The following is a 12,850-nucleotide window of genomic DNA, read 5'->3' as shown; positions in this document are numbered from 1 at the left end:
TAGGATCCTAATCCAACAAAGCTTTTCCTTTTTATGCTTATTTTGTGTTCCAAATATGACAAGCACTGGAGTTTGACTTCGTCTTATTTCTGAAGGAGTTAGGTTTGGATGGATCTTGAGACTATCATGCTAAGTGAAGTAAGTCTGATGGAAAAGGACAAGAGCCTTGTGATTTCACTCATATGTGGGATGTAAACCAGAAAGCAATAAATGAACCAACAAAAACAAACCAACTCACAGACAAAGATAATAGTCCAGTGGTGACCAGAGGAGAAGAGCGGTGGGGGCAGGGTGAAGAGGGTGAAGGGGTTCAAATTTATGCTGACAGGGGGAGACTAGACTTTGCGTGGTGGTGACCATACAACACAATATACTGATGATGTGTTACAGAATTGTATACCTGAAACTTACATAATGTTATTAAGCAAGGCCACCCCAATAAACTTATTAAATAAAAAAAATAAATAACGGAGTTGGGTTTAACTAGACATCTCAATAGTCCTTTGTCTTGTTGCCTAACCTGGGCTTTGCAGGTCCTTCCATATTGTGCTATGTTCAGGTGCATGGAACACTGGATTAGTCTGCACAGAGTGTGTTAGTCTGCTAGGGCTGCCATAATAAGATAGCACAGACAAGATTGCTTAAACAACAACATTTATTCTCACTCAGTTCTAGAGGCTGGAAGTCCAAGATCAAGGTGCCGGCAGGGTTAATTGTTGGTGAGGCCTCTCTTACTGTCTGGCGGATGGCTGCCTTCTCCGTGTCCTTACACGGCCTTTTCTCTGTGCCTGTGCAGACACAGAGAAATACAGAGGGTACGAAAAAATGTATACACATTTTAAGAAAGGAAAATAAAAACTGTATTAAAATTGTAATACAGTGAATGACGCGAGCATTCAGTTGATTAACTCCATCTTTTGAGTAAATGTCATACTGCACATTGCTACCATAATTCAACGCAATTTTGAAAAGTAATACATAGATAACATCTCTGGTGTCTCTGCCTCTTGTCATTAGGACAATAGTCCTGGGGGTTAGGGCCCCGCTCTAATGACTTCATTTTTAAAATGATCACCGTAAAGGCCCCATCTCCAAAAAGTTGCTTGGGGGGTTAGGGCTTTAACATATGAATTTTGGGGGACACAATTCAGTCCATCACACAGAGATAATGAAGTGAAAGGAAATTTTGAAGTGTTTTGGCCTTTCAGATTTTGTTCTACCTGGGAACTAAGTGTCCTGGAAGTAAAACACCATATTTTTTTTTTTCTAAGAGAACAGTCATGAATCATATTTTACATTTTGTGGTATTTGAAATGTTAAGTGTTTAAAGTTGGGTGGGTTAACTGCCTGCCGCTGATCAATCTTGATTTTCCAAGCCTGGGAAGGCTGTCTTTTCAGTTAATAAGCTGTCTAGTGTGTGCAGGTATGTATGTGAGAGAGAGGGAGGCAGGATGGGGTGTGGGCTGGTTGTTTCACACTTGATATAATGCATGTTTCTCTAAAAGGAATCATTAACTATAATCCACTATGAAAACTAATCCTGTAGAGCAGTGAGCTGTGAATTTACTCATTTGCGGGCTCTCCATTTAAATGTTTTGAATTTCCTTCTTCGAAAAATTGGTTCTAGACAGCCCTGGAAAGTCGGGAAACTTATTTTATTTTGTTTCTTGTCCTCTAGTTATTTTGATAGGGCTGTGGAAGAATGGAGACAGTTCCATTGTGACCTTAATGACCTCACACAGTGGATAACAGAAGCTGAAGAATTACTGGCTGATACCTTTGCTCCAGATGGTGGCCTGGACTTAGAGAAAGCCAGGATACATCAGCAGGTGAGTGCTTTCCATCAGCGAATGGGGATCTGCTGAAAAGGTGGCATGTTTGTCTAGTATGTGGCATTTAAGACAGATGTCGAAAGCAGTGGCTAAATATATTAATTTTTGAGGAGCATATAGACAATCTGTAATTTGTGTTCCAGTTCTAGTTTCAAAGGTATAAGAAAAATTGCTTATTTATAATTTTTAATTAGGATTTTGAAGAAACTTAAAAATATTTTTTCATGGCTAAAACAAAAAACAATTTTATTTTTAAAATTTTATATTCAGAATAGCATTTGTAAAATTTTGTGCCCCAGACTATGTTAAGGACAGAAATATATCAGCATACCTCACCTCTGTTTTCTGTACTTAAACATTTAGGCATCTTATTTTCTCTTTTATGGATAATTATCATAAAAGTTAATTATTCTTGAGTTGTATCAGGGCAGCTGCTCATGTAAGTCTAATTCAGTCTTGGAAAATATAACAGTAACTAAATCAGGTCTTTAAAAATAATGGTTGAAAGCAAGAAAAATTGCAATTTACCATTGTTAAAAATATTTCCTCTTTCATTAAACTTGAAACTATATTTAGTATAGAATGTTCATGAAGAGTTAGCGAATGCTTTTATTTTTCTCATATACTTGTTAATGCATTTTCTTACTTTTAGAGTTATAGAAAAGTGCTTAAATTTTACTTTAAAATAATCTCTTTTAAATCTGTTGCTTAAAAATTTACAGACCAGTGAAGCAATGTCTCAATAAAATGCACATTGAGGTTTACTTATATGTGGGAGGACATAAGGGTATATAGGCTTATTTTTCTTTTTAAGAGATGCTTTCAAGCACATATTTCTAGATAAGAATCCGCTTTAATCAAACATGATGGATGCTTATGCTTCAATGTTGTAAACAGCTGTTATTTATTTTATATTATTTGTCCTGTTTCACTGTATTTTGACTGATGACATTCATGAGAGTAGGTTAGATTTCAAAAAAGATTTTATTAAGTGTGTTCATTGAAATGTAACTAAATTGTTTTTAAAATACCTTCTTCGTGAACATAAAATATCCTTCCAGGACTTTGTTCGTCTAATCCTTAAATTGACACCATGGTACTTGGGGGGAATCCATCTCATCAGAACAGTTTAGTTTAGCAGTAGAATTAATTTTGGATTGTACTCTGTTATAGGAACTCGAAGAGGGAATCAGCAGCCACCAGCCCAGTTTTGCAGCACTAAACAGAACTGGGGACATGATTGTCCAGAAACTGTCCCCCACCGATGGAAGCTTCTTGAAAGACAAGCTCGCAGGTTTAAACCAGCGCTGGAGTGCGATCATTGCAGATGTGAAGGCTCGGCGGCCAAGGTGATTAAGACACAACTTCAGGGCACAGGGGTAGAATTATTTTGGGCAGAGCCTTTTTAAGATACTCTCACATGAGTTCAAAGTTCTTTTATTGTCTGATATTACAATAGGAGTTTGACTGTCACTTAAGACCGCCACTGTCCATATTCTGCATTTTTAGAACACTGTCCTTTATTTTCAGGCAGTCCATAAGGTCTCACTTTTCTATGCAGGGATCATATGTGTAAAAAATGCCTTATTCCTTTTATTTCTGCTTATTATGACGTGGTGACCACATGGCAGGAACTCGAAGTAGTTGAAAAAACATTCTGGACTTTCAGTCTGAATACGTGGGTTCAGGGTCAAGCGTCTCACTTGCTAATTTCCTGACTGGGCCTTGGGATCTTCAGTAGATCATTCTTAGTGTCAAAGGGTGCACTGCAGCCAGATACAATATCAGTGCATTGTAGATACCACGGTTTCTCTTCTAGACAATATAATAAATGTGATGTATTATTGTTTGTTTTTTATGTCAAATTATGTTACAATGTCCCGGATTTTATTAGGGTGGATTCTGGTTCTAAACATGTTTGCCAGGGAATATAATACTCTATATTATACATATTACTTTAAAATTATTTTAAGTTATTTTTTTGAGATGGTCAATATTTAATGATTTCTACTTTGCTTAATACATTCCATCAGATAAATGACCTTTTTTGGGGAGTTAATGGTAGTTTTCGGTTAAAAAATTGCAGATATGTTTTTCCTGCTAGTTTTAACTCTGTAGATGACGTATTATTTTAGTGATAAGCTATTATTTTGTTAAAGGCTAATCTTTTTCAAGTCCAATAGAGGCGTACCTTGGGGATACTGCGGGTTCGGCTCCAAACCACTGCAAAAAAGCAAATATTGTACTAAAGCAAGTCACACAATTTTTTTGGTTTCTCAGTGCATGTGAAAGTTATATTTACACTACACTATAGTCTAAGTGTGCAATAGCATTATGTCTAAAAAACCAACTGACATACCTTAATTAAACCGTACTATATTCCTAATAAATGCTAACCATCTAAGCCTTCAGTGAATTATAATCTTTTTGTTGGTGGAAGGTCTTACCTTCAATTTGTAATACAATGCCATATCTGTGAAACACATTAAAGTGAAACACAATAAAAACGAGGTATGCCTATATTATAACATAAAATATTCAAGTATGAGTATTTGACGTTTGGCTGCTTTTTATAAAATAACATCTATTTTTTTGTATTTTGGTGAGAGGCAAATAATAGTTTGTGTGTTTTGGCTGAGAGATTGCCACGTGGCAGAGAAAGTATTTGGCACCCTGTACATATTGCCTCACTTAATCCTCACAGCTACTTTCTGAGGGGACTGTTAGGCCCATTGCACAGCTTTGGAAACTGAGGCTCAAAGAGGAGAGGTTACATAACTTGTTCAGGCTCTCACAGAAAGTGATGGTGCTTAAGCTCTCAAATACTGTGCTGTGCAAACTTGGAAGACCACAGAGCTCTCTGGCCGAGTTTCCTCCTCTGTAAATGAGAACTGTGGTATCTTCTCAGAGGAGTGTCATGAAGATAAAATAAAATAGTGTTTGTAAAAGGCATATGCCCTAACTATTCATAGTAAACACTTAAAATATCTGGTTCTTATAATAGGAAGTTAACCTAGAACTTATTCCCCAAGCATGCCATTGCTGAATTTTGCCAATGTTTATCGATTGATTTGATCAATATTTATTGAGTCTTGTGTTTGGCCCTGAGGATACAGATATAACTAAAGACTAAGAAGAAGAAAATAATTAAAGGGAAAAAATGCTATGGTGTGATTAAAGAACACATCGTTAAGAAGGTACAGTGTTGTCCCAGAGGCAGGGATGGTGGGCTGTGGAATTGAGGCATCACAGGGGAGGGATCCTGAAAGTGAGTTTTGAAGCATTTATAGCCATTTCCCATACATACTTCTTAGGGAGGGTCTTCTAGGGAACAGAAGAACAGGCAAAGGTGGGAGGCATGAAATAGTATGGCCAGGTAAGAGATCTGCAAAAGTTAGATGGAGAGGAAGGTTCAGGGACCAGGGCCAGGATTGGAAGCTGAGGTCCCATAGGATTTTCTATGCCACGCTGATGAATATGCATGGAGAATCCTTCTAGCTGGAAGATGATCTATCTCCCAGTATTCATAAGGAAAAAGATACACCTGCTGGCATGGTACTAGCAATAAATGCAGAAATTCCTCTAAAGATTTTTCAGTAGATCTCTGTGGAGGGTGGGTAATTATTGCTCACAGAACTAATAATGTGAAACTAATACGTATTTTACTGTTTTTTTTTTAGAAGAGAAACAAATAATGAATCTCTTCTCTGACATCTTATATTTTAACTAAAGCAGTATTTGTTTTCATAAATTTATGTTTAACTTCGCTTCGTGTTGTCACTTATCATAAATTGGGGCCACCTTGGCAGTTTAAGAGCTTATATGTGTACTGTTATCAGAGTCACAGAGAAAGCACTCAGTTTCATCTGTTTTTGTATTGCGTGCCTGTAGTGAAGAGTTCAGCAACTTACGGTCTTATTCCTTAATGAGCAATTGTTATCTACTGTTTGAGTATGAATTTACAACTTGTTTTTACTCTTAGGGATAACGTTGAAAAATATAGATATTATTTAGCTAGTTTGCAGATGAAAATCTTGTGTGACTCACATATGTCTTATTGAAATTACTTGATAAAGTTAGTTTCCTTTGTAGATATATTTTCAAAATAGTCATCATTGTTAAACATGGGAATTTGAATTCCAACATTTTTTTTTGGAAACACAAGGTATGTAATAATATTTCAGGTGTTTTCAAAAGTTATTTTACTTAAATACTCTTCGATACAAAGGGTAAATTACCTGTTTTGGTATGGGTAGTCTTAACAATTAGTACTATTGCTCGATTTATTTATGTTTTTAATTTTGAAGCCATGCTCTCTCCTGATGGATACTTAAAAATGAAAACTTGTGATTCTTCTGGCGATTTTCATTCTTTTTTTAAACATTAAATGCTCTCCTTCAAATATTACTGATTATTAAATATATGTGTTTATTTTGCATTTTATTATATATATGCCACGATTTAGACCTTTTTGTGATTAAAAAGACAAAGTCATAGACATAAAAATGTAAATTCTTATTAAGGATGACACAGTGTAATTCATTAAAAATTGTATTCTATTTTTAAATCAGTAGCTAGTAGTAGGAGATATAAAAATAATGATGCCACCACCAAGCTCTAAATAGCTTTCAAACCCTTTTTAAAAAATACGTGATTTGGTTTGTCATATAAATTCAAATCATATTCCCATCTTCTGACAGATGGTTTATATACTTATAAATGTTATCCTTACAACATTTGAAAAATCTGATTAAGTAGTTTTTTTTTATACTCACATAACTATTTGTTTTCCTATATCCTTTAAAACTTTTGCTTTGCATTTTCTAGATCTCTTTTTATAACTTGGCTATATTCATAAATAATACCTAGTTTAGTGAAGTCCAGATTTGCATTTTTCTTGTATTTTCTAATACTGGTAAAAATTTTTCATTCTCAGTATCTTGCTCTGTTCTTATTTATTTCTTATGAATAAAGAAGAGTAATAGCTGCCACCAATGTGAATAATATGTTACATAATGATGTCTCCAAGGAATACGCAAAGAGAATTATGTGTTTTTCCTTATTATTTTAGATAAAGACATTTTTCATGTTATTTTAAGTCCATTATGTTGTACAATGGTATCTAGCTGTCAAAAACATCTTTTGTATTAAATTTCTGTATAATTTTTCATAATGAGAGAAGATAACATTTAGTTTCAATTTTTTTGAATTTAATGAAGGAAAAATTTTTCTTCCATTTCAGATAATCTTTTGTATTGCAGAATGTATACATTACTATTAACACATGTAAATACATGTTAAAATAATTATTAGGAGTTATTTCTTTTGTGATGTATGGAGTCTGGATATACAAAGTAAATATGTAATGTTCTATTAATACTTAAATGAATAATTTTTCTCAGTATTTTTAAATAATATATTCTTTTAGGCTAAAAGGAGAAAGTAAGCAAGTGATGGAATACAGAAAAAGACTAGATGAGATTGTCTGTTGGTTAACAAAGGCTGAGAATACTATGCTAAAGAGGTCCACCACCGAGCTGGAAGAAAACCTGAAAGAATTAACAGTAAGTGGTTGGTCTCTATATTTGTCAACACTTTTTATTGCACGGACATTTGCACTAAAAATAAGGTAAACTATTAGAAGAAGGAAAGGGGAAGAAACTGTGTACTTTGTGGCATATGTGGTGACCTTTAAAGAGGAATACCTTTTTCTTTTTTTTTTGAAAGATCAGTTATAATTTTTTTCATGCCAAAGTAAGGCTTCACTCACACAAAGATAATAAATCATGTGTTTTTAGTATTAGACCAAAAGTTTTTAGGATATTTTAAACTGACTTCATCATTTTAGAATATAATATTACTGTGAAGTACAGTTTTTGCTTTTAGGTTTAGAAGATAATTACTGATGACTATTTATAACATTGAATTTTATAGAAACTCAAGAAAACTCTAAGTGATGTGAGAGTAACCCAGCATAGTTTACTCTAGGCTTATATGATGTATTAATGAAATGCATTCATGAAAATTTTTTTGTTGATCTGCAACCAACAAGAATTGGTTATAGTTGTATACCTATATAGATATGTAAATATACCCAAATATCCATACATTTTTATATATATAAATTATGTTTTTTGTGTGAAGAGTTAAAATACTTGTTGCAGAACAATAAGCATAATGACCTCATATTTTTATTTTAAAAATAAATTGTGTGTACATATACACACAGGTATGCATCAAAGTATACCTAAAATGATATTCACTTATTTGATAAGAGATTTTGTCTAAAGGAGTATGATTGGGGCATTTTGGGAAAGAAACTATTAGTAATGATGAAAAATATTATGTGGTTAAACAATTACTATTTTTTTTCCAAAATGTGGCAAATAGCTAATAAACTTGTTCTTGTTGTAACTAAAAATTTCATTAGTTTCTGGAACATCCCTTTGGTAAACAATTTGGAGACAATCACAAAAGTTGGGGCAGTACAGTAGGGTAGGTGGAGGTAAAGTAGAGACAGATGCATAAAATGTTCCTGCTGTTTTCTTTTTTTTTTTTTGCCTTTCATTAAATAGACATAATTTTCATTATCTAAGAATAGAATGTTACATTATAGATGTAAATATGATGTAATATGACCCTGTTAAGAGCCAGGGGTGGGGGTTGGGAGCACACAGGCACACAAGTGTGCACTGAAGTGGGTGGTCATTCCCATATGTTACAGTTTGTTGATATAAATCTAGGCTTCTTATTTGTTTACTTTCCACTTAAAAAAATTAAATGTCCACAATGTAAGAATACTTTCCCAAACTGGGTTCTTTCTAGTACAGTTCTTGAACTTTCTCCAGTATGACCACCTTCTAACCACACCTCTCTTCTGACATCTTTAGAACTTAAACGAAGAGATGGATGTACAAGGTGAAAAACTCAAATGGCTGAATAGAACTGAATTGGAAATGCTTTCAGATAAAAGTCTGAGTTTACACGAAAGAGAAAAAATTTCAGAAAGCCTGAGAACTATAAATTCGACATGGAATAAGGTGGGCATTCAGAATTACTGTGATACTTTTCTCATGTTTACTGATTTTGTTGTTATTGATTTTCTCATGTTTATTCATTTTGGGATCATGTAACTGTTTTAAGGCTGTCCAAATATGGGCACATTTTTCTAATGCTTATAATTATTAGTTTTTTTGCATCTGATATGGCCAGAAGCATATATTCTCAAAGAATGCTTTTTGTTTTACATGTCCTTTTTTGGCCTAGGGGATTTATATGTTACATAGTACATTAAATAAAGAATATGTATTAGAACAGGGGTGTCCAAACTGCGGCCCGCGGGCCAACTGCAGCCCGCGATCCGTTGTTAACTGGCTCGCAGCAAATTCCAAAAATATATTTAGTTTACTTACATAAACCAGGTGAGGCAATACGTACTTCACCTCAAGTGAGTGGCCCGGCTGTTTGTGTATTTTACCGCATATGGCCCTTGGTGAAAACCTTTGAAAAAAGTTTGGACACCCCTGTATTAGAATTAGGCAATAAAAAGCAAATAATTGTACTCTGAAAATGAACACATTTACACTTCCTGATGTTGCACTTGACTTTTTATATATGTATGTTTATTTTTAATGATTACATTCATTCAGCATGTGTTTACTAGGTTCCAGAACGAATGTAATGGCATGTGGCTACAAATAAGACTAAAATAAGGTCCTTTTTTCATACTATTACTTTCTTTGCAGTGGGAACAGTAACAGGCAGGCAAAGCCAGATTTCTATTTATTTTGGTTTGACACATACCATGTCAGAGTATGAGGTCTGTCTGGGACATTGAATGGATATGTCTGTGCCCCTGGTTTGGATGGACCCATATCAGTCATTTTCTCCCCCCTCAGTCCTCTTAAAATGGTAGCCGCCAACCTGTATCTAATGATGTAGGTGCTTTATTGATCTAGCCTCTCTGATTGGAATTTCTGTCTTGATGAGTCACTGTTACATCTGTGTCCTGCACCTCTCTCCACACTCTGGACTTGCACCTCCATCTGCCAGCTCAGCAGCTCTACTTGGATGTCTGCGCAGGCATCTCAGAGTGACGTACAAAACTGAGCTCCTGCTCGCCACCTCCCTCCTTCACATTAGTGTACTTCTGCCCCAGCTATTGATAATTATATCCCTATTGGTTAGGCCCAGAACCTTGGACTCAATCTTAGGGTATGTGACTTATATCTCAAAAACAAACAAGCCAAAAAAAACCAAATGTTGGAGTTACTGTTATCAGCGTCTCCTTCAAGATACATACCTAACTGATGGATGACTGGAAAACTAGATGCATCATGAAGCAAACGTAGCAAAATATTAACACTTACAGATATTGGATAGCACATGGGTATTCCCTGCAATTCTTTCAACTTTTCTTAGGCTTGAAACATTTCATAAATTTGACTGCTTCTCACTACCCCTATTTCCACTAACTTGTTTCAAGCCACTATCATTTCTGTTTTGCTCACTGCAAAGGCATTTTCACGGGTCTCCCTGGTTCCTCCTTTGCCCTTTGTTAATATCTTTTCAACAAAGCAGGGAAAATACTTAGTAAAACATAATTCAGATGAAGTACCTCCTCTGAGCAGAAACCCAGTCATGGTGTTCTGTCTCAGTCAGAGTAAAGGCCGAAGTCCTTACTGTGACATCGTAGGCCTTGCGTGTACTGGCTTCCTTCTCTCTCTCTGACCGCATCTGCTACTCTCTCACCCTCACACTCTTTTCCAGACATGTTGGCCCCATGTCCAATGTGCCAGGCTTAGCTTGTGCATATTCAGTCAGGGCACACGTATTTATTTAACACAAAGGATACTACTGGGTATTGTGTAGAATAGGGCATGGCGGACACTGGGAGCAGTATGTTAGATAAAGCCCAGGCTTCTCTTATCCCAGGACTTAATATATTTTACTCAACCTAGGTGAATTCTGAATGTCCAAGACCAAGCGATGCTTATTGTGCAGAGAATTTGGGAAATACTTCTCAGGGGTGTTTCTTTCGTTCATGCGTTCATTCACTCACTGAACAGGTTTTGATTGGATTCTCACTTGATGCTGGGCACCATTTTAGAACTAGGAATACAGCAAGGAGTATGTCACTCCTTCTAGCCCAAGGAATTTATCGTGGTGAGACAAGTAGAAAAGCAATTGTAACAGACATATCTGCGGGGACATAAAAGTAGGGTTCCTATCTGGCTTTGGGGGGTAACCATGGAAGATTTGTGGAAGAGGTCATACCCAGGCTAATTTAAAAGGATGGATGAGACTTGGTCAGATGAAGAGTGGGGGGAAGGACATTGCAGGGAGAAGAAGGAGCAAGTGGAAGGGACTGGAGGACGTGAAGGAGCACAGTGCATTTGGGTCCTGGACGTAGCCCAACATGAAGTGGAAGAACAAGAGTTGCTCGCGGAATCCATATCCTAGAGGCCTCAGCATGCGTCACGAGGAATTTGAGCTCCGTCTTCAGAACAGTTCACCCCCTTGAGGGTGGTGGGTAGCTATTGATGGGTTTTTAGCAGGAGAAAATTTTGAAAGCTCGCACTATAGCTGAACTGTAGAGATGGATGGAGTGATCCTAAGAATGGATATCCTAAGGATATCAGGGCATCAAGTAACTCCTCTGAGCAAAGCCCACTGTGCAGAGCAGAATAACTGATCTGGAAAGATCATTTAAGCATTAGACAACTCTGTGAAGGGGTTGTCAGGGAGACTGATGATGAATTCAGATTTGGACATGTCTGACTGAGAGCCAGACTGAAGATATATTTTAGGGAGTTTTCAGCCTCTTAAAACTCTGTGTGGTAAATGAAACCATTAGAAGCCAGGACCCAGGGAGAAAGGCCTGAGTCAACGGTCAAAAGAACAAAACACCTACCCTGTAGAATGTTAGCATTTGGTGAATGGGCCGAGGAGAATGGGCTGGTGAAGGACACACAGAAGATGCGTCAGAGAGGTCGGAGGAAAGTCAGGAGGGCAGCATTCGCAGAGTTCATGGGAAGGGGCATGGCAGCATTAAATGTTGCAAAGGGCCAGGCCAGCAAAGGACTGGGTGGCCTTCTTGATAGTCCCGTCTGTGGAGTGGGGGCTCAAGCAAGATGCAGTGGGTAGTGAAGGTGGAGACAGAGGCGTTGAGGAGGAAGGAAGGCAGCCGAGCTGTCATTTAGAGGAACACTTCCTCTTTGGAAAATGTATCCTCTTTGTTAATCTAGTACTCTTCTCTTTCTCTTTGGCCTGATGCTATAGGTAAGCAGAGAAGTGCCGAGCGCACTGAAGGAATGCATGCAGGAGCCCTGTTCTGTTTCTCAGACAAGAATTGCTGGTAAGATACACTTTATTCCTTAACAGATGTTTCAACATAGGAAAATATGATGGTTATGAGCATCATATATGAATTAGAAAAACTTTGCTTAAAAACAAAATGCAATTGTGATTTGTTATCCTACTTTCAATTATTTGAAAAGAATGCCTTCTTTAAACCCAGTGAATATTTGTCTCCCTGTGTATGCAAGGTACCTGTGGTAGATAAGACTTTTTGCCTTTCTTGGGACTAAAGTGGGACCTGCTGAAGGGAAGGGATGAGCAAGGTGGGGAAGTTGGGAACATGCAGTTTTTCAGAAAATCAGCGATACTCCGTGATGCTAGCATGTTCTAGGGGTGTGTAATTAGATGTTGATTATGACTGTGAACAAAAGGTTTGGATATCCTTGGAAACAGGTGGGAAATGGGGATTTAGAAGAGTCCCCCATCTCAGGGGCACTGTTTACTGACAAATGCTGATCACTTAGATGTGGAGAAAGAACAGTTTTCTCACTGTTTCTTTCCTTCTCTCCTCGTGTGGATTTGAGTGCAGGCTCCAGCACCACGGCTGTGCCCCACTGCCCTGTGCTCTCTCTGAAACACCCTGCCCTGCTCTCCCTTTGTTGCCTGTTCTTGGCCCTTTTCTGTATTAATGTATTAATTTTAAAATCACAAATTTGTAT

At 36.8% G+C, this 12,850-nt stretch overlaps 1 protein-coding gene across 9 annotated transcripts in view; it reads left to right on the top strand.

Annotated features, from left to right (window-relative positions):
• UTRN (utrophin) overlaps positions 1-12,850 on the top strand; it is a 463,108-nt gene that overhangs the window by 194,855 nt on the left and 255,403 nt on the right. For all 9 annotated transcript variants that reach the window (XM_088795414.1, XM_088795413.1, XM_088795412.1 and 6 more), the window contains 5 exons: positions 1,679-1,829; positions 3,006-3,181; positions 7,261-7,396; positions 8,723-8,872; positions 12,114-12,189. In XM_088795414.1, coding sequence (XP_088651540.1) covers positions 1,679-1,829; positions 3,006-3,181; positions 7,261-7,396; positions 8,723-8,872; positions 12,114-12,189 — 689 coding nt within the window. The remainder of the gene's footprint in view (positions 1-1,678; positions 1,830-3,005; positions 3,182-7,260; positions 7,397-8,722; positions 8,873-12,113; positions 12,190-12,850) is intronic.

The sequence above is a fragment of the Rhinolophus sinicus genome, chromosome 2 (assembly GCF_057876585.1).
Source record: "Rhinolophus sinicus isolate RSI-liver-muscle chromosome 2, RSI-T2T, whole genome shotgun sequence".
NCBI lineage: Eukaryota > Metazoa > Chordata > Mammalia > Chiroptera > Rhinolophidae > Rhinolophus > Rhinolophus sinicus.
Note: the sequence above shows the minus strand (reverse complement) of the source record. Positions and strands in the feature narration are given on the sequence as shown.